At 37.9% G+C, this 22,619-nt stretch overlaps 1 protein-coding gene across 4 annotated transcripts in view; it reads left to right on the forward strand.

Moving 5' to 3' along the window:
* Cask (calcium/calmodulin-dependent serine protein kinase (MAGUK family)) overlaps window positions 1-22,619 on the forward strand; it is a 343,930-nt gene that overhangs the window by 167,373 nt on the left and 153,938 nt on the right. For all 4 annotated transcript variants that reach the window (XM_013030852.1, XM_013030854.1, XM_013030855.1 and 1 more), the window contains exons 4-5: window positions 15,973-16,050; window positions 22,296-22,368. In XM_013030852.1, the coding sequence (XP_012886306.1) occupies window positions 15,973-16,050; window positions 22,296-22,368 (151 nt within the window). The remainder of the gene's footprint in view (window positions 1-15,972; window positions 16,051-22,295; window positions 22,369-22,619) is intronic.

A 22,619-nucleotide genomic window follows, 5' to 3' on the forward strand; every position in this document is an offset into this window, starting at 1 on the left:
AAAGCTACCAGCACAACTATGTTTATTGCAGCATTATTTACCATAGCTAAGATATGGAACCAACCCAGATGCCCCTCAGTGGATGAATGGATCAAGATAGTGTGTGTGTGTGTGTGTGTGTGTGTGTGTGTGTGTGTGTGTGTGTGTGTGTGTGTAAAGGAATTCTGTGCCTCCATCAGGAAGAATGGCACTGTCCCATTTCTTAGGAAATGGAAAGACTTGGAAAAAATTATATTAAGTGAAGTAAACCAGACCCAAAGAAACATAGGTCCCATGATTTCCCTTATCCGCAATAACAGTATATGTCTAGGACAAGCAGAAGAGGTAAAAAGCTATGTACATATGACCATATAAGCTGATGCTAAGCAAAATGAACCCCAAGGTAGGGACACAAGAGATTTTATCTTTCCTGCTGTTCTTGTTAATGTACTTATAACGTACTATGTGTTTTTCATCATTTCTTTGTATGTTCTTCCCCCATGGTATAACCCCTGTTGTCATTGTATTTGATTCCAGTGTCCTGCATCTTATATATACATTTTTCTAATTTGGAGAGGGGAAGGGAAATAACAAAATGCTGAAATAAGGATACAGGTTGACCCACTGTAACAGCGAGATGTACAAGACACTATTGAAAACGAACTTTACAACCTTGTGGGGGGGGGGAATTGGGGAGGTGGGGAAGAAAGGGATAGTAGGGGGAAAGCAAAGGAAGGTATAACAATGCTCAATAAGAAATGGACTCGGGCTGGGAAGGTGGCTCAGTGGTAGAGCACTTGCCTTGCATGCCTGAGGCCCTGAGTTCGATTCCCCAGCACCACATAAGCAAAAAGAAGTGGCGCTGTGGCTCAAGTGGTAGAGCGCTAGCCTTGAGCTGAAGAGCTGAGGGACAGCGCCCAGGCCCAGAGTTCAGGCCCCATGACCGGACCCCCCTCAAAAAAATAAGAAAGAAATGGACTCATTACCTTGTTCATGTAACTATAACCTTTCTTACCGTATCTTTACTATATATATATGAGAATGGGAAAGAGAGAGAGGAGAGCAATCACAGAGACTTTGCCAGGTTGTAAAAGGCATGGATGAAACTAGGCAAAAGTTATAAAATTGATTAAATTTACAGGAAGAAAAGTGAATGAAGCCAGTCAGTCCTTATGGAAACTGATAGGAGAGGAGGAAAAAAGATCACATGAATCAAAGTTACGCCCTCTTATTTATTAAGGTTTTGTATTAACTTGTTCTGCAAAGACCCAATTTACCTGTTTACTCCAGGGTCTGCACATGCTCCTGAGTTCCCAAATCTGCATGACCTTGAACCCCAAGTAATTTTTGAGCATCTCTTACTTCACATTCCACAAAAAAAGGGAGAGAGGGAGGGGCTACAGATGAAAGAGTAAATGAATTGTTCAAATTGTCTCTATCTCTCCCTTTTCTGGCACTTAGTATTTTGAGTTATTGGCTGGATCCCCTGTAATAGCCTTGTTTTAGATTGAGGATCTGTTCTGTGTCCATCCAGGGACGAATCAAACTCATTATTGCTTCCATGCTTGGGCTGGAGATTTAGGTGGGTTGATTTAGTAGCAAGTTGAGTGCCTGAATGGGAAAGGACACAGGCAAGGCCAAGAGCCATGGTAGGGGCAGAAATGTGAGTGAGCTTGGGGCACTACTAATAACAGTAGGCTAATACTGTGGAGCAAAATGCACCAAAAAAATAAGGAGAGATTTGTTTAGACGTTTAATAATAAAAACATTAATTATGTGTCAACTGCATGTTAAACTTTTGTGTTTATTGTCTCTTAATTCTTCTTAAAACCCACTGCCTTTAATTGCTGTACCTATTTTACAGATGATTATAGTGAAACTTGCAAAGTTCTATCTTGCTCAAGGTCATAACACTGGTATGCTCTAGCTAGTTTGGCAGTTTGGAACTCAGTGTCCTCACTCTTATTTGTGCTGATATGTACAAGGCTTTTGATACCATTTTAGAGCTTTGCATCCATTTATTCAACAAGTGCTTATTGAGTATCTCCAATGTGCCAGGTAGTTGTGGGTACGACAGATTTCACAGTGAATAACTCAGTCCATGTCTGGATGAAACACATTCTAGTGGAAAAGACTAACCGACAGGTATGTGATAATAACCACAAGTAGTGATATGTGCCATTAGGAGCAAGACCCCATAAACACTGAAAAGAGAGTGATGATGATGCTACTGCAGTTATGGAGTCAGGGGAGATTTCTCTCATGAGGTTATATGCCATTTGACTTAAGACTTCATTCCGTAGGTGATAGGCTACACTGAAATAACGTTACCAAGGTAATGCTATAATCAGACTTGTGCATTGACAGAGTCTTCTAGACTCAGTCTGAGAAAAGGTAGTTGATGGTTGAAAGTTAATAAGGAATTCCAGACAAGATACCACCTGGAATTCAGCTTCTTCATTGTAATAGAGGGGAAAGCCTCTGCAGAGAATGGAACTGAATGAAATCAAGATGGACAGATGTCCTCAGCCTAGAATAGTGGTGAGCAAAGGCTCCTCATCATATATGAAGAGGAAACTAAAGAAGAAAAGACAAAACAAGAGATGCCTGCATAAGATTAGTGTTAAAATGAAAAAATTTCTTTTATTTTATTGTAAAGATGCTATACAGAGGGGCTACAGTTACATGAGGAAAGCAAGGAGGACATTACTTGTAGATCATTGTTACCCCTTCTCTTCCTTCTTGTTGTCCCACTATCCTTTCCCTTCCCCTCAAATGAAAACAATTCAAAGCAGCTCAGTGCCAATAGTTCGTGTCTGTAATCCTACCTACTCAGGAAGCTGAGATCTGATGATTGCGGTTTCCAGCCCAGGCAGGAAAGTCCATGAGACTTTAATCCTCAATTAACTACCAAAAAAGCCAAAAGTGGAGGTGTGGCTCAAGTGGTAGAGTGCTAGACTTGAGCAAAAAAGCACAGGAACAGCACTCAGGCCCTGAGTTCAGTCTCCAGCCCAGAACACACACACACACACACACAAACACACACACACACACACACACCCTCAGGCCCTGAGTTCAGTCTCCAGCCCAGAACACACACACACACACACACACACTCAGGCCCTGAGTTCAGTCTCCAGCCCAGAACACACTCATACACACACACACACACACACACACTCACACACACACACACACACACACACACACACACCCCTCAGGCCCTGAGTTCAGTCTCCAGCCCAGAACACACACACACAATTCAAAGCATACCAGCCCAGAGCACACACACACACACAATTCAAAGCATACCAGGAAGACCTAACATGCTGAAACAAATTCAACACATAGGAAATTTGATCTAAAGAAAATAAAGATAAACAAGGGAAGGGGTAACAATGTTCAACAAGAAATGTACTCATTTGCTTACTTATGTAACTAACCCCTCTGACATCACCCTTAAAATAAAATAAAATTTACAAAAAGAAAAGAAAGATAATAGAAAAATATATTTAGTAAATACAGAAAAACCCTTAAGAAAGTATGTAGATTATATGTGTGCACATGTGTGTACCCATGTATCTGTCTTTGCAATTAACATGGCCAGAATGAAAGACAGAATTGAGAAACAAATATAGGACAGAGCACAGTTAAAATGATAAGTATTGCAGAGAAGCTGAGGGTCATGGAGACCAGATAAAGGATATCCAACAAACATAAACAGGACTTGTTGAAATAAAACACAGGGGAAATGATGATGAGGAAAGTCCTTGCTCAAAGACATAATAAATAACTTTTAAAAAGCTCAAACTGAAAAAACAGTATCCCCTCAGACAGGGATAGGCTTTGAGGGAGAATATTACTAAGAAACTTCTATTATTTGCATTTGGGGGTGATCATGTCCCATAGGAGCCACTTATATCAGTCTGGCCCCTAGGAGAAAAATCTAAGTTGTTAAATAGAATTTAAGAGTTAGCATAGGGGCTGGGAAGGTGGCTCAGTGGTAGAGCGCTTGCCTTGCATGCATGAGACCCTGGGTTTGATTCCTCAGCACCACATAAGGAGAAAAAGCCAGAAGTGGCGCTGTGGCTCAAGTGGTAGAGCATTATCCTTGAGCTGAAGAGCTGAGGGACAGCACCCAGGCCCAGGGTTCAGGCCCCACGACCGACAGAAAAAAAAAGAGCATAGGACCCATTTCACATCTTGGTGCCTAATTTTGTACTTTATATCACACTTGTGAGAAGGAAATGAAGGGGGAATGTAGTTTGGCCACATTGCTAAGTAGTTCTGTCATCATCTTTAGTTCCATTGGCATAAATACTATTCATTGTAGAGCCTCAGTGTTAGAGGTTAGAAGCCCTCAGAATCCTGGAGCCAGTTTGTGTAGGCTCAACTCCTGCCTCTGCTAACTTTGTAACCATGAGACCGTGGATACATTATGTAGAATTTGTCTTAAGCTTCAATTTCCCAATCTGTAAAACAGTATGTGTTCTAGTGATGTTGTGAGAATTAAATAAGTCACTACTTGTCAAACTCTTAGAATACTTGGAAAAAATTATAGTAAGTGAAGTAAGCCAGACCTAAACAAACACAGGTCCCATGGATTCCAGTACTTTCAATAACTACTATATATGTAGGATAATCTTACGAGATAAGCAGAAAAGGTCAATAGCTACGTACTTAAGACCATATAAAATGATGCTAAGTAAAATGAACGCCAAAATATGGACACAGGAGATTTTTTTCTTTGTTGCTTGCTTTTGTATGTTCTTCTTTTGTATGTTCTTCCCCCTATGGTATAACCCCTGTTTTCACTGTATTTGATTATGGTGCCCTGCATCTTGTATATACAATTTTCTAATTTGAGGAGGGGAAGGGAAATAACAAAATGCTGAAACAAGGATACAGGATGAACTATTGTAACAGTGAGACATACAAGACATGTTGAAAATGAACTTTACAACTTGGGGTAAGGAGAGGATAGAGTTGGGGAAGGAAGGGATAGTAGGGGAAAAACAAAGGAAGGAGTAACAATGCTTGATAGGAAATGTACTCATTACCTTACTCATATAACTGTAACCCCTCTGTATGGTATCTTTACAATAAAAATATTTTTAAAAAACAGAATAGTGCTTGGTGTATAGTTAAATGCTCAGTAAATCTTTGCTATTAGCTATTAACATACCTGCATTTTAACAGGAACCTCCAGTATCTGAATTCCAGCAGAGTAACTAACATAAAAATCATAGTGTATGAGGTTAATAAATTTAGATATCTATGTCTTCCTATAATAATCAAAGGAGGCATTCAGTTAACAGCTGGATTTTATTTGTCCATATAAAGAATTTTGTTGCTGTTTGTAAATTGGCCATGCTGTTATTTGAACATTCAAGGGCTCTTATTTCTTTTCTTCATGTCTAGAACTTAGAAATAATTCATAGCATATGGAATGTTCTCCTGAGGGGAACATCTGTTTTGCTTAAAAACCTGTATACTCAGCCAGGAGCTGGTGGTTCATGCCTATAATCCTAGTTACTCAGGATGCTGAGATCTGAGGATCACGGTTCAAAACCAGCCCAGGCACGAAAGTCTGAGAGACTCTTATCTCCAGTAAACCACCAGAAAATTGGAAGTGGCACTATGGCTCAAGTGATAGAGCGCTAGCCTTGAGCTGAGGGACAGCGCCCAGGCCCAGAGTTCAGGCCCCATGACCAAAAATCAAAAACAAAACAAACAAAATCCCCTGTTTACTTCTTCTTCTTTTTTTTTTTTTGTCAGTCGTGGGGCCTGAACTCTGGGCCTGGGCGCTGTCCCTCAGCTCTTCAGCTCAAGGGTAGTGCCCTACCACTTGAGCCACAGCGCCACTCCCGGATTTTCTTTTTTTTTTTTAATGGATGTATCAATTTTTTTTTATTGTGAAAATACCGTACAGAGGGGTTGCAATTACATGGGCAAGGTAATGAGTACATTTTTTTTTTACAGTGAAAGCAGGGGTTATATTGTGGGGGAGGGCACTCCCGGCTTTTCTGCTTGTGTGGTACTGAGGAATCGAACCCAGGGCCTCATGCATGCGAAGCAAGCACTCTACCCTGAGCCAAATTCCTTTTTTTTTAATTTATGTGTGTGTGTCTGTCTGTCTGTCTGTGTGTCTGTGTATGTGTCTGTGTTTGCACATATGCTTGTACTCGCTTATGCACAATCCTGTGGCTTGAACTCAGGGCCTGGGTGCTGTTCCTGAGCTTTATTTGCTCAAGCTGGTGCTCTACCACTTGAGCCACAGCTCCACTTCTGTCTTTTTTGGGGTGAGTAAGTCTCAGAAACTTTCCTATTCAGGCTGGCTTCGAACTGTGATCTTCAGATCTCAGCCTCCTGAATAGCTAGGATTACAGGCATGAGCTGTCTTTTGTAGCTGATTTCCTCACCCACTAGGAGACGCCAGTGCCAAACAGTGTTCTGGTGAGGAATCCAAGAATTTTGTTTTGTTTTGTTTTTTTTGTCCAGTCGTGGGGCCTGAACTCTGGGCCTGGGCACTGTCCCTCAGCTCTTCAGCTCAAGGCTAGCGCTCTACCACTTGAGCCACAGCGCCACTTCCAGCTTTTTTCTTTTTGCTTATGTGATGCTGAGGAATCGAACCCAGGGCCTCAGGCATGCAAGGCAAGCACTCTACCACTGAGCCACCTTCCCAGCCCGAATCCAAGAATTTTTAATAGAACCTAACTGTTTACATCCTTCTGAAGATTGCTTTGTCAGGGTGGAAGCTTAGAACTTATTTAGCAGTTTGTAATTTTAATGCACAGGTTGGATAACTCTAATCCAAAATTCCAAAATCCTCTAAAATCCTCAAGTGTTTGAGGGCCAAAATTAATCCACAAATAGAAAATTTTACACTTGGGCTGGGAAGGTGGCTCAGTGGTAGAGTGCTTGCCTTGCATGCCTGAGGCCCTGGGTTCGCTTCCTCAGCATCACGTAAGCAAAAAGAAAAAAGCCAGAAGTGGCGCTGTGGCTCAAGTGGTAGAGTGCTAGCCTTGAGCTGAAGAGCTGAGGGACAGCTCCCAGGCCCAGGCCCAGAGTTCAGGCCCCACAACCGGACCCAAAAAAAAAAAAAGAAAATTTTACACTTGACCTCCTGTGACAGGTTGCTGTCAAAACACAAGGACACAGAAATATCATATAGACTTACCATTATATACAAAATTTAAGTGAATTTTATATTTAGATTTGGGTCCCATATACAGATACCTTAATATATATATATATATATATATATATATATATATATTCAAGTATTGCAGATTTTTTTAAAAAAAATCTGAAACTCTTCTGGTCAGGAGCACTCAATCTATATAACCTTTAAATATTTAGATATGTATAAGCATCAGCTTCCATTGATACATTTGTTCCAAGCCCTGAACATGTTAGAGGTGGGCCTAAACCCTGGCATCTGTACCAAAACAACTTTGAATTATTATACCTGCTGGAGCTAGCAAAGTTACAAGATATGAACATTTGTTTGATGTGCTCCCTCCCCTTTTCTTTGGTACTGAGGGCTTGTTAGTGCCTAGCACTTGCACTGTACCTCTAGAGACACACTCCTGGCACTTTTTTACTTGGTTATTTTTCACATAAGGTCTAGAGTTTTGCCAGAATGACCTCAGACCACAATCCTCCTAATGTATGGCCAGGATAACAAACATAAACCAGCAAATGCAGCTTCTATATTGAGATGGGTTCTCACTGTTTGCACAGGCTGGCCTTGAACTTCAATACTCTTAATCTCTGCCTCCTGAGTAGCTGGGATTACAAGCTTTAAGTAGAATGAACAGATACAATATCTTCTTGATGGCCTTTGCTCTCCTGTTGTGCACTGCCTCTTTGTGTCTACTGACCCTTGGTTGAAGACCCTAGTACTTGTACATGGAGATCTTGGTACATGTATCTAATCTGCAGTATCTACTAGGAGAGGTCTGCTTTGTAGATACTACTACACATTCAGACTCATGAAACTACCAGAAACCACACTCAATATTAGATTCACTTAGAAGGATACAGGGCAGAGAAAAGCTGAACTTTCCAGCTGGACGACACCAGATATTACTCTTCAGTAAGAATCCTTACTGCATACAGTATACATGTACACTGTATACAACCTTATTGTACATATACAGTTAAGTAAATATAGGAGAGAATTAACTACTTTTTATTATTGTAATGGTGATATACAGAGGGGTTAAGTTACATAAGTCAGGTAATGAATACATTTCTTTTTGAATAGTGTCATCCCTTTCCTTGTTTTCTCCCATTTTTTTCCTCACAACCTCCCTCCCCCACAAGTTGTATAGTTCATTTTCAACATAATGTCTAGTGAGTATCACTGCTGAATTAGTTTTCCCTTTGTCCCACCATTTCTGTGCTCCCCCTTACCCTCCCCATAACAGATAAACTTATATACAAATCAAAAAGCACAGAAAGCAAAAACAGTAACAACAAAAGGGAGAATAAAACCTCTTGTTTCCATTTCTTGGAGTTCATTTCAATAAACTTCATTTTCTATGACGATATGAACATAGCTATTGAGTCTTTGTAATCTTCTCCTAATAATATCCTCCTTTGGTTTCAAAGTGGGAATGTCTAGATTCTGTAAAATTCATCATGTCCAAATGTATTTTTTTGTCTTTTACTATCCAGCATGTTTGCTTGTAGATTTATAGGTACAGTCTAGTTACAACAAATGAGGAAACCATGCAACCTGTGTTTCTTTGGGTTTGGCTTACATAGCTTAATACATTTTTTCCAAGTCTTTCCATTTCCTTATGAATGGTACAATATCATTCTTGCTGATGAATGAGTAGAATTCCATTGTGTATATATGCCACATTTTCTTGATCCATTCATCCACTGAGGAGCATTGGAGTTGGGAATTGACTATTTTTCAGTATTGTGGCAAAAATCTAGCAACTTAAAAGTCAATTTATCTTTCACTGCCATATGTACATACACATGCATATGTCACACACACACATACACACACACACACACACACACACACACACACACACACACACACACACACCAGAAAACTACAGAGAAAATAGAATTTGTATAATCTAGTCAAATCATAGGAATGCTAACAAGAAAGAAAATTATTTAACAGATCTTTGGAGAGCTTTTAAATGTTCAAAAGACTGGAATTCTCAAAGGAAAACATCAATAAAGATAAGAAAAATTGAAAACACTAGAATTGTAATTTGCTTCAATATTGACATAAAAAAGATTACATTTTATTGAGTATAAAGAGTTCACTCCAATAAAAGGAAAGATGCTGAGCTTTGTATACCACTAGGTGAGGACAGGAATAGACAATTCCTACAAAACAAATGCAGTGAGAAAATTGGCAATTTGGCATATAGTCAGTCATGTTAATGTTTATGACAGTGTATCAGAATTGTTTTATTAAGACTTTAAATTCCCATTATAGTGAATACCTGTTTTCTTTATTAACAAAGATACAGTCTTCAAATCTACTTGCATATCTACTTGAACAATCCTGTCCAAGTACTTTTCTGATCCCTGTCCCAAGTTCATTCTGAAAGAATAGGATGCTGTCCTATTTATAGTACAGGTGGGAAGGGGAGCCTAGCTTAAATTATAGCACCTCACATGTTGACTCACTTCCACTCACAAGCCATGTAGTCTCTGGGCAAGTTGCTCATTGCCCTTTGCCATTTCTGTTTTTTCTTAAGTAAATTATGAATGATCAAAATACCTACCTTATGGCCTTGCTGTAGCCATTGAATGAATAAGCACATGTAAAACACTTAGGAAACACCATTACATAATTAAGCTCTCAATAAATCTAGCTTTAATTCCTTTTTAGTGATACTGAAAATTGAACCCAAAGCCTCCTTTCTGGACAAGTGTTCTACAGCTTGAGCCATTCCTACAGCCCTGGCTTTAATTCTTACCACAGCAAAATGGGATTATTTCTGTCATAAAATAATGGATCCAACTGCTTTGTAAGAGTTTTTTTTCATACTTTTTAGCAATCAGAACTGGTTTGTATAATGAAAATACAGTATCTCTTTGTGTTTTAAAAGGAAAAATAATTCTGGCTATAGTCTTACCTACCTAATAGTTAGCACCCCATTTTAATAAACAGAAGCTTCTATGTGTATATAAATGTATAGATATGTACAATTATACACTTTAGAATATTAGTAACATTTCTATGTCAGTAAATATATTTCTATAGCATCTTTTAATTGATGGAATAAGAATCCACTCTGAACTCAACACAGTTTGTTGAACCATTATAATACTGAAAATTCAGATTTTTTCCAAATTCTCCCTATCACAGATAGCTATGATAAATTCTTGGAATTAAAACTGGAAAAAGACCCTAGTTGCTTCTCTTGGGATGAAAACATAGGTCAAAGAAGCATGTACATTTTTAGTGTTTGTCAGGCACAATAAAATTGCCCTTTAGAAAGGTTGTATTGATGTATTTTTCTGTGAACAATGGATTTCCTAATTCAAGAAATGTTCTCTAAGGTATTGGGGAGGGGGGCAGGTGGTAACATGGATGCTTAGATTGAGAGATTACAGCTATGTCCCAACTCCTTTCATCCTTTTCTATATTTGCAGGATGATTAATAGCAACATTAAAGTCCATCACAAATTTCATTGTATACTCTTATTCTTATTGTTAGAAAATATTTTGTTATTTTCATTATTATTTCTCTTTGATTAATAGTCTATTTATCAAGTACCTTTCAATTTCTAAACATTTGGGGATTTTACAGTTATTTTGTTAATCTTTTTCTAACATAACTAAACTGTGATTCAGAAACGTACCCTGGGTGCTGAAGTTTCTAGACTCACCATTTACCATGATTTAGGAGCTTTAAATGCTAATATGTCATTTCAATTACATTCTGTACCCCAGTTTTCAAAATGCAGTTTATTGGCCCCAGCAAGGAATGTTTCATCAAGACGCGAGCCTTCAGCAGATTCTTCAGAAGTCTGCCCCAGAACTGGTTAGCCCAGTGTCTTGTCTTTGGCCACCCTGGTACAAAAGCAACTGGACCCTGTCACTCCTCACAGTTCCCCAAAAGTACACCCCTACAGCTGCCTCTTCACGGTAGCCACCCTTCACCTCCAAAGCACATAGCTCTTGTCCACCTCTCTGAGCAATATCCTTTCCTTGTTCTTGCTAGTTTTCCACTCACTGTTCTGTTAATTCTTTGAAGTTTTAAAACACCTTTTCTTCAAACTCCATGCACTTTTTTGTTATCTTCAGAGAAAATACTTGTCAGAAAAATCTGGATTTTTCTGAATTTTATTACAGTGTTTCTTGAAGAATGGTCAGAAGACAAGTGCTAGTGGACCATTTGTTAATAGTCTGCTTTGATATAGTTACAGAAATAGTCAAAACATGAGAAGAAAGATTCAAAAGCTGTTAATTACAATTTCACATTGCACAGAGCATTTAATTTTATGCTTTGGGCTCAAAAGACACTTTGTGCCAAATGGTCATATTTGGAAGTGATGCAGTCTGATCTCTTTTCACATATATCCAGTCATACTTTGTGCCTTTAGACCTATGATCTATGTTGTTTGTTTGGTTTGAATAATTTTCTTTTTTTGTTTTTGTGGGTCATGAGGCTTGAACTCAGGGCCTGGATGCTGTCCTTGAGCTCTTTTGTTCAAGGCTAGCATTCTACTACTTTGAGCTACAGCTCCACTTTCAGTTTTCTAGTGGTTAATTGGAGATAATAGTCTCATGGACTTTTCCAATTCAAGCTCCTTTTGAACCATGATCCTCAGATCTCACCCTCCTGAGTAGTTGGGATTACAGGCATAAGCCACCAGCACCCAGTGGATAATTTTCTTAATTATATAATTAGTGCATCTTTCTTATGAAGTTTTAAATTCAAATAGAAAAAAGGGAGTGGCAATTAAACTCATTCATAATTCCAGTGCTTTCACAATTTGGAGTCAACTTCCTGTGGTTTTTCTGCATATGTTTTGGAAGCTTTCTCTGTAGAAGGGTTTCTTCACCTCATCTCACTTCCTGGGATGGGAGACAACTGGTGAAATTCAGGACATGCTCTTTGAAGATTCATGACAGTCCTAATAACATCCCAAGATAAGAAAACAAAAAGAAAATTAGTAAGAAGTCTTATCAGTATTTTGGCATTATTACATTAGCAAATAATGTTTATCAGAGAATTGAATTATCAGTTTTATTCAGAAGGTTCAAGGTTATTTTATTTGGATTGTATGTATTATAAATATGTATATATATATCACATTTCTGTGGTGAATAAAATTTGCATAAATCATGTTTTATTTCTGTATCTCATGAAATTTAAAATTTGTAGATTGCTTCTTTTACCTTAATATCAATTAATGTTATAAATAACTAATGAGATCATTTTAATAATAGAAAAGTACTTTCACTGTGATAGCTTTTTTCAGAATAATTCTTCATAGAACATGACATTTATTTCAAAAGTTAACACAAGTGACTTTATTTTGTATCCTTACTGAATTTTAAAAAAATTAAAAAGCAACTAAAATATAAGATGATAGGGATGGTAAGTCATTGGTAGAAGGCCTATCTAGCATGTATGAAACCCTAAGGTTGATCCTCAACACTAACAAAAAAAAGCCATATCCATAATAGTTATGGTGAAATAATAGTCAATTATTTGGAACCAATATGAAGAATACCTTAAAACTACAAGTCAGATATGAAAGGAAATAGAGTGATATATCATGTTCATGGAGCAAAATATTAGAAAAGTTTCTATAAGTTAATGTATAGCTAAAATTCTGCCTTAGCTGAAATATAAAAATATTTAGAGTCTAACAAATGATTTTACTTTTCAACTGGGAAAAATTCATGAGAAAAGAATAATGAAATGAGACTTGCTTTGCCAAATATTACTATATATGTTACTACATTATTTAAAATAAATAATACAGAGTCGGGTGCCAGTGGCTCATGCCTGTAACCCTAGTACTCAGGAGGCTGAGATTTGAGGATCACAGTTCAAAGCCAGCCATGGCAGAAAAGTCTGTGAGACTCATCTCCAATAAACTACTCAGAAAAAGCTGGAAGTGGTGCTGTGGCTCACATGGTAGAGTGCTAGCCTTGACCAAAAAGAAGCTCAGGAACAACATCCAGCCTGTGAGTTCAAGCCCCAGGACTGACATAATAACACTATAACTACAACAACAACAATAATAATAAAATATGGTACTCAGCTTGGCACTGTTGATTCTCGCCTATAATCCTAGCTACTCAGGAGGATGAGATCTAAGGATCATGGTTCAAAGCCAGCCTTGAGCAGAAAAGTCCCTGAAAGACTTTTATCTCCAGTTTTAAACACTGAAAAACCAAAAGTGGAGCTGTGACTCTGGTAGAGCACTAGCCTTGTGCAAAAGATCTCAGGACAGCACCCAGGCTCTGACTTCAAACCCTACATCCCACAAAAACAACAACAACAAAAGTACTCACAAGAATAGACAAATCAGGGGAAGGAAAGAGAAATCTAAAATTACATCTGTGCCTGGGCTCATATGATTTCTGTCTGTCTGTCTCTCTCTCTCTCTCTCTCTCTCTCTCTCTGTTTTTCTCTCTGTCTCTGTCTATCTGTCTGTCTCTCTTGTCTCCCCCTCCCCTTTCTCTCATGCACATGTAGTTTAAGATTTCAAGCCAGTATTTTAGATACAACTAGAAAAAAGCAGATTAATCAATGCTGGCAGTAAGTTCTTTGCAGTTACTTCTCAAACTAATTTTCTTAGGCCTCTCACTCCTTTATCGCTTCCCTGCCTCCATCTCTCTTCTCTCTCCTTTCTAGGTCCCTGTAGCTCTTCGGACAGCTTCCAGATTCTTACTGCTTTATTACATAATCAATTTGGCTCCATTCTTTGGCTAGCTCCCCTCTCATTTAATTTGAATAGTGCTTACCTTCAGATTTCTCAATTTAGAAAAGCACCTGTACAAAATGAATTTCATCACTATGAAAAGGATTTTAGTCTTTATAAGTCAAGTGACCTGCTTAACTATATCTAGGCTTCAAAATAGCACAATACAAAAAAATTTTTAAATATAGAAATATTGGGCTTTTCCAGTAATCATGAAATGTTATTATGTAATCCTAGCTGCTCAGGAGGTTCTCAGTTCAAAGCCAGCCCCAGCAGAAAAGTCTGCCTGAGTCCATCTCTAAAATAACAAGCAAAAGTCTGGTCCAGGAGTATTGCTCAAGTGGTTGAGTGTCAACCAACCAATCAAACCTAGTGAATGTGAGGAATTGAGTTTAAATCCTGGTACCACCAAAAAAAGAAGAAAAGAAAGATGCTGGGCTGGAGATGGAGTACAGTGATAAATCTCTTGCCTAGCATGTAAGAGGAATATTGATCTCATGCAGTAGTTGTTTTGCATATGAAAAGAGATATAACTATGAGGCCTGACAAATACTATGTTCTTTCCTTTGCTTTCCTTTCTATAACTTTCTGTTTTCTCACACCTGCGGCAGGTATATTAAAGATTGAGCTACTGGATTTGAACATACTTTATAAAACTCAAAGCCTTATGAAAATGTTAGCTATTAATATTTGAATAATTTCACTAATATAGGTAATGATCTTACAAAAACATACATGTATGCAGCATGTATTTTATATGTAAATGCTAAATGTTATGCTACAGACTAGGTGATCAAAAATGAAAGCAAAGGAAGACATTAATGTGTCTGGTAATCGTTGAGGGAGCTTTATGGGAAGATGAGAATGAATTGGAAACTTGAATTTAGCAAGATTTTAAATATAAAGAGCAGTATATGCAGAAGTATGTAGCAAAACAGAGAAAATAAAATAGAGTATTCAAGAAGTAGAAATAAGACTAGTCTGCATAGAGAGTATTATTTTATTGAAATGTCACTAAACAAAGTCAGTAAAAGAGGGAAGGTGTAACTAAGACCACAAGAAATCTTACCTAGAAGGTGAGAAATATAGACCTTTAATTATAAGTTTGGAGCAAGAGAGTAACACTGTGTCACCAGTACATCAGTGTATTCCAGTATGTTTGTAGCAATTAACTTTGCTCATGGAAGGTAAATAAGAATAAGTTTTTCATTAGCTCATTGCTATTTCATTTCATAATATATAATTTGAATTCCCCATTTAGCAGTGATAACTATAGCAAAATACTTTAATGTCTATATATATATTATTGTTTTGTTGCTGCAGTACTGGGGTTTGAACCCAGGGTCTCATGGATGCTAGACAAGTATTCTTACCATTTGTGCCAGATCCCCTGCCTTATTTCTTAAAGTACTATGTAACTAGCCAGGAATCAGTGGCTAACTCCTGTAATACTAGACACTCAGGAGGTTGAGATCTGAAGATCACAGTTTGAAGCTAGCCTGGGCAATAAAGTCCATGAGAGTCTTATCTCCAGTTAGCCAACATAGGCCAGAAGTGGAGCTATGGCTCAAGTGGTAAAGTACTAGCCTAGAGCAAAATTGAGGGACAGCACACAGGCCCTGAGTTCAACCCCCAGGACAAGTGTGCGCACGCACACACACACACACACACACACACACACACACACACACACGATGTAACTAAACATGAATAATTTTGGAATGTGATCTCAAGATATGCCCACAGCCTCCAGCAGTGCTTCTTCCTGAAACTCCTTACCTTCATAACATAAAGAAAATTTATAGTCATTCTTCTATATCTTGTATTATGTGATCTCCCTTGTCTTGCTCTTCCTGAGGTAGATTTTTTCTATAGATTTTCAACGTTAAGATGTTTGTAATGTTCTATATAATTCATGCCTGCTTTTTATTGAAAGAAAGTAGGGTTAAATTACTTAGAACCCTTGGAAATCTGTCAACTAATAACTTAGTGATGATGTATTGATTTTCAATGTTGGCTTCTTGGATTCTCTTACATTCTTTTTTTCACATTTATTTACAGTATGGATGGAGCAGATCTGTGTTTTGAAATCGTAAAGCGAGCTGATGCTGGTTTTGTATACAGTGAAGCTGTAGCCAGGTATGTAATCCCCAGGAGTAAAGGTAGAAGTAAAAGGAGGAAAGAACAAAGAACTATCACCTAGAAAAGTCTGCTCTTCTCCCAATGAACATACTGCTGTTCTTTGCTGCAAGAAACATAGGACCAAATAGCAATTTGACATGCAAAATGCCAAACAATGAATGTATCTGCTCACATGGCTTCACATATTCATACCAGTTAGGCTATCTTACATACTTCTAATGAGTTTGCACAAAGATACGGTTGGTATAAGCTCAGGAACCATGTAGAACTAAACTTGGAGGGTTTTGTTTGATGTGTTTGGTTTTTAACAGCTGTACCTTATTAGTTCTTTGTTTACTTTTTAGTAATATCAAACTATTATGTGACCAGTTAATCTAAGGAAAAGAACTGAAGAGTAGAAGGAACGAAAATGAAAGTACCTTTTTTTTCTGCTGAATATATTTGCTTCAGGCCACTATTGTTATCTACCAACCAAAGAATGGCCATTATTCTAAGTGGAAGAGTTGCCATAAAGACCTAATGGTTAAAAAGAAGAAAATATGAAAAATCATAGGAGCCATGCATCCACTGGGCCTGCTGGCTTATATATTTATAGCAATAGTTTTCTGCTTTGGTTATAACTATACTCCATTGGGTTGCCTATTTAATACATGGGACGTAGCATCCCTCCAATCCACCAGTCTATTAGAATTCACTATACATTTTATCAATTGAGATGCAGTTGAATTAAATGATTACATTTCTTCCTTTCTGTTGTTTCTTTTAGAACTATAGCCTAATAGAAGGATATAGCTAGAAACAACTTAGAGATTCTCTTACTACATCCTTGTCTACCACCATCCCCTGCAATGGTGTGACTGTCTTCAGATTCATTATTCTGACTCTTCCATGCCAAAGAGCAAGAGCTTAGTCTTAGAGATGGAGTTCCCTGTGGCAATAACACTGTGTAAAGAAAAAAAGCACTTGGTTTTTTATACCATTAGGGCTGGGGAGAATGAACAAATAAATATGTATGCACAGGGCACAGTGGCTCACACCTATGATCCTAGCTATTAGTGGGAAACTGAGATTGGGAGGATCATGAGACCTAACTCAAATAATTTTTTTAAAAAACCCAGTTCCAGTAGTATATATGCCTGTTATCCTAGCAACACAAAGTGTAAATGGAAGGATCACAGTCCAAGCTGGCATAGACAAAAAAGCGAGACTATATTTGAAAAATAATGAAAACAAAAATGTCTGAAAGTATGTCTAAAGTAATAGAGAACCTGCTTAGCAAGCACAAGATCCTGAGTTGAAACCACAGTACCACTAAAGGGAAAATAGGAGAGAGAAAGAGAGAGAGAGAGACAGAGAGAGACAGAGAGAGAGAGAGAGAGAAAGCAAGAAAGAGACATAATTGGGCCATGCTGTTTAAAGCACAGTCTAGATTTTTGTGGGTGTGTGCATGCTTGTCCTGGGGCTTGAACTCAGGGCCTGGATGCTATTGAGTTTTGTCTCAAGACTAGTCCTCTACCACTTGAGCCACAGCTCCACTTCCAGCTATTTTGGGGTGGTTAATTGGAGATCAGAGTGTCTCAGATTTTCCTGCCCAGGCTGACTTTGAACCATGATCCTCCGAACTCTACCTCCTGAGTAGCTAGGATTATAAGCATGAGCCACCAGTGCCTGGTTAGATTTTTTAAGTGCCACTTTTCTGTTGTTTTATTCTTAGCACAGTTTTTAAATTTTGTATTACATCTTTTCCTTCAAATATAAAAGGCATTCTCAAATAACAAAAATGATCAATGTTATCTTGATTTTCCATGTGGCAACGTTATCTAACTTTATCCAATGAACCTCTCAGACTTTTATGTGTAATTATTTTTATATATTTCTTGAGAATTTGAAGCTGTTTGCCTTTCCTACTTGTCTGTATTACAACATAAAATATGGAAAAATGAACATTCAGAATTTTGCTTCTTTTTTATTCTTTTAAAATAGTTTTCTTTTTTAAAGCATGGTAACTGGAGTAGCTGGCATACCTACTGGCAGAGTTAGCTATTCTCCAGTCACCTTTTTTTTTAACTTTTCTTAGCTTTCCCTTAACTTTGAGCCTGTCTCTGCCAATTGGCTAGTTGTAGGGACAGGCAACATGTTAGCATATAGAAGTGATACCATAGAGTGAAATGACTTCTGGTCTCTTCCAATCTTGAAACTTATAGAAAAATGTTCAAGTGTCTATACATCAAGATTTTAAAAAAGCCTGTTGATTTTTAGTTCTACTGTAGTTGCTGTTAAAGTGGAGGTTATTAGCTGGGCACTGGTAGCTCATGCCCATAATCCTCGCTGTGCAGGAGACTAAGATCTGAGAATCCTAGTTCCAAGCCAGCCTGGGCAGAAAAGTACCTGTGAGATGCCTAGCTCCAATTAACCACAAAAAGCTGGAAGTGGAGCTGTGGATCAAGTGTAGAGCTCTGGCCTTAAGCATAAAAGCTCAGGACAAAAGAAAAAGGTGCTTTTATGAAAGGAACTGTCCAGAATAGATCAAGACAGAGTAGCATTGGGACCAGTAAGTACCATTGCTCAGAGAGAGGTGTGGACACAATTTATTTAATATTCTTCCTGCTCACAATAAGCAGGACATGGGGAGGGGTCCAGTAATATTATTAGGTGCGTTCCTATTGCAGGGGATCAATAACTATATAAAAAGAACAGTGTACAAGGTTTGGCTAGATTACTTCTGACTTTCATTTCTCCTATCTGCTTCTGAGATTTATTGTTAGGAACTTCAGCTTCTCTCAGTATTCTAGTGAGACCAACTGTAGCAGACTTGGAGACTCACAAGTAATCAAATTGATAATTTTGTTTCTCTTCGACTGACCAAATTTCAAGAGGAGCAGCAAAGCATGTCACAAAGTAAAAATCTATTCCAAGCTTAGTATAGCCTAATTAGTAACTACACCTGTCCTTTCAGGGGTGAACAGTGTTGGAGTGAGCTAGTGCAGAGTCAGATTATCAAATCAAACTCTCACAGATCAGTGCAGTATCTTTACCTAATACCAATCTTTACAAAATCATTTCAAGGATGCAAGCATCAAAAGGCTCCACTGAAGCCAAAGGAGGCCTGAACTATCAAGTGCTTCTTCTCACATTAACAAAGCAGTCATGTCCCAGAATTGAATCTCCACCTGAGACTTAGGGGATTCCACACACATAAGGGAGCTTTTCAATCATGAAGCATCTCCATTTTATACCTTAGAGAAACTGCCTAGCTTACATTCTTCAGGAAGCTATCACTCCTCAAAGAGCCCAGGGTCTGTTTACAATCATCTTTATCCTGGGACATCCTGTATGAACACTTCAGAGATAAAGTATCTTCTGCCTAGCAAATAGTATATATTTCTTTTTGCCCAGAGCTGACAAGAGGAGTACATTGAGTCACCTCTCTTCCTCTTCCTCTAATTCTTCCAATGCCTCCTTCCAGAAGCAATAAATACACTTCTGGACAGCTCTTCCATGGAATTGCCAACTTTCCTGATCCTTAGGGAAGATGTGAATAAACATATGTATGTACTGCTGAGTTTTTCTGAAAGTGTGGACTCTGATATTCATGAAATAAAGCTTTTTGATTGAAAGATTATTCAGCAACTCTCTAGAATTTGTGCATCTCATTTTTTTGGCCAGAGTGGAGGGTGTCTCATTTTACTGAAACAGTGTTGATATCCAGGGTTATGACTGGGAATGTGGAGAAAGATGATACTAGATGTATGATAATGTGTGGAGAAAAATTCTATTTTCTCAAGCCAGGAACCAGTAGCTAGCTCACACTTGTAATCCTAACTATTCAGGAGGTTAAGAGCTGAGGATTGCAGTTCAAAGCCAGCCTAGGACAGAAAGTCCATAGCTTAGCTTCAATTAACCACCAGAAAATCCAAAGTGGCATTGTGGCTTAAAGTGGTAGAGCGCTAGCTTTAAGCAAAAACAAAAACAAAAAAAAAAAAACCATAAACTCAGGGACAGTGCCCAGGACCTACATTCAAGCCCAACCCCCAAAAATATTCTTCTCTCTCCTCATATAACTTCAGATTTTTCTCTGTATGTATAGTTGAGTCAAATAATGGTGTACTCTGATATGCATGTTTTAAAATGTTCTTGCTTTGAATTTTGTTTTATGAGACTTTTTATTTGTCTTTGTTTTTTGAAAGTAGTAGAGTTTGAACTTGAGGCATTGTGTTTGCTAGGCAAGTGCTATACTACTTAAGCCACGCCTTGCACCTTTTTTTCTCTGTTTATTTCTGAAATAGGGCCTCACTTTATGCCCAAACTAGCCTATGCCATGATTCTCCTATTTCTATTTCCCAACATAACTGTAATGTCATATGCATACGACTTTACCCAGCTTTTGCTGTTGAGATTAGGGCTTGGACTGGCCTGGAACTGTGATCCTCTTGATCTCAGCCTTCCATGTAGACAGGATGACAGATAATTGCCTTAATGCCCAATTCTATGAGGCTTTAAGACAGGAATTTTCTTTAGGCTAAAGGTAGTTTACATTGACTTACTATCATATATCCAAAGTAGTATATTCTATAAGTACAAGTTGCCTCATTTGAAGCTACTGTTCCATTTTGACATCTGAGTGGACATGCCCCATGCCTTTGATAAACGTAATATTATTAATAACAGTATTTTGTAGTAATATTAACCCCAAGTTTGCAAACCACTTTGGTATTTGTTGCCTCTTAGCCATAAGGGGTCATGGATCCTCCAAAGCCTGATTTGAACCACTGAAGGGCCATAAAATGTTAATAGCCCCTAACTTTAAATTTAAAAAAAAGTTGGGGCTGGTCTCTAGTGGCTCACATTGTAATCCTAGATACTTAGGAGGCTGAGATTTTTGTCATAAAGCTTAGATATATATTTTTTATTTTCATTTTTTCATATTTTAGTTTTATTTTATTGTAAAGATGTTGTACAAAGGGGTCACAGTTACGTGAGTCGAGCATTGTTACTCCATGAGACTCCAATTAACCACAGAAAGACAGCTGGAAGTGGAGCTGTAGCTCAAGTGGTGGAGCACTAGCTTTGAGCAGAAAAGCCCAGGAGCAGTCCCCAGTCCCTGTGTACAAGCCCCAGGACTGACACAAAAATAAATTACAGGCTGTAGTAACCCAAACAAACCTCTTATATGTTCAATCACTAAGTAAGAAAATTGAACATTAGAACCTTTATCCTTAGAATGCATTAATTTAGAGACTAGTTTAGAGGAAATAACTTTTGAGTACAGAAAGGGTCTGGGTTTGGTTTAGGTTTGTTTTTTTTTTCCTCCTCTGCCTTTCACTTAAAAAAAATAGAATTTCCTAATCCACTCTAATACATGAAATAATGCATATCATTTGGGGGGGATCCTGTTTTTGGTTTTGTTTTGTGCTGGTCCTGGGGCTTGAACTCAGGGTCTCTGTGCTTTCCCTGAGCTTTTGTGCTCAGGCTAGCACTCTACCATTTGAGCCACAGCTACACTTATAGCTTTTTCGTGTTTAGTTGGAGATAAAAGTCTGAAATTTACCTGCCTGGGCTGGCTTCAAACCTGGATCCTCAGATCTCAGCATCCCAAGGGCACCTGGCTCAAAATAATTCATATGTTAGTTAAAACGAAATTTATGAGTTTGGTTAGAAAGTAACATACTAAAAAGAGAACTTAATGAATGGAAGTGTCTTTACTTATAAAGCTAGAATGGAGTTGTGTGTTTTTTTCTTGAGCCACAAACACCAACAGGGTCATTTGTCAGTACTAATATTAATTATACTGTTTAGTTTTTGTTTTATTCTGGAAACAGTAAAAGGAAAGTGACAAAAAGGAAAAAAGGGAGAATTGGAAGGAGTAAAGTGAAGAGGAAGAGAGATGAAACAAGTACTCAGTAATAAAGAGGCATTTAGAAACCAAGAATAAGGTTCTACAGTTTAACTAAATAGAATTAACTGAGATATTAGAGGTTTTTCATATTTTAAACTACAATCTTAAATTTCTAGAGTATTTTTGCCTCTGAACTTGTATGGAATTCTTCTGGCTTAACTTGGGAAATACAAACAGTTCTCTTTCTTCAAGAAGCTTTAAAATCTGTAAATCTGCCAAAGTTTCATTAAGCTTGACACTGCTCAAATGAAATGTTTGTAGACAGCTAATCTGAAGGTAAGAGTTATATAGTATTGCACTAACAAATGAAAGTTTTTACAGTTTTAGATTTCTTTCTTTTTTACAGCCATTACATGAGACAGATACTGGAGGCGCTTCGCTACTGTCATGATAATAACATAATCCACAGGGATGTGAAGGTAAGTGGTCTTATCACTTACTTTAAAGTTTATGAAGAGGAACTGACATCATAATGGGAACCATAATTGTTTAAATATTCGTCTATAGAGCATTTTAAACTTAATTTTCTCTGCAGATAAAAAATTTATTAAGCCAGGAGCTTGTTGTTCACACCTATAATCCTAGATGCTCAGTAGGCTGAGATCTGAGGATTGTGCTTCAAAACCAGTCAGGGCAGGTAAGTCTGTGATACTCTTTACCTCCAATTAAT

This window comes from Dipodomys ordii, unplaced genomic scaffold, assembly GCF_000151885.1.
Source record: "Dipodomys ordii isolate 6190 unplaced genomic scaffold, Dord_2.0 Scaffold134, whole genome shotgun sequence".
In the NCBI taxonomy this organism is placed as follows: Eukaryota; Metazoa; Chordata; class Mammalia; order Rodentia; family Heteromyidae; genus Dipodomys; species Dipodomys ordii.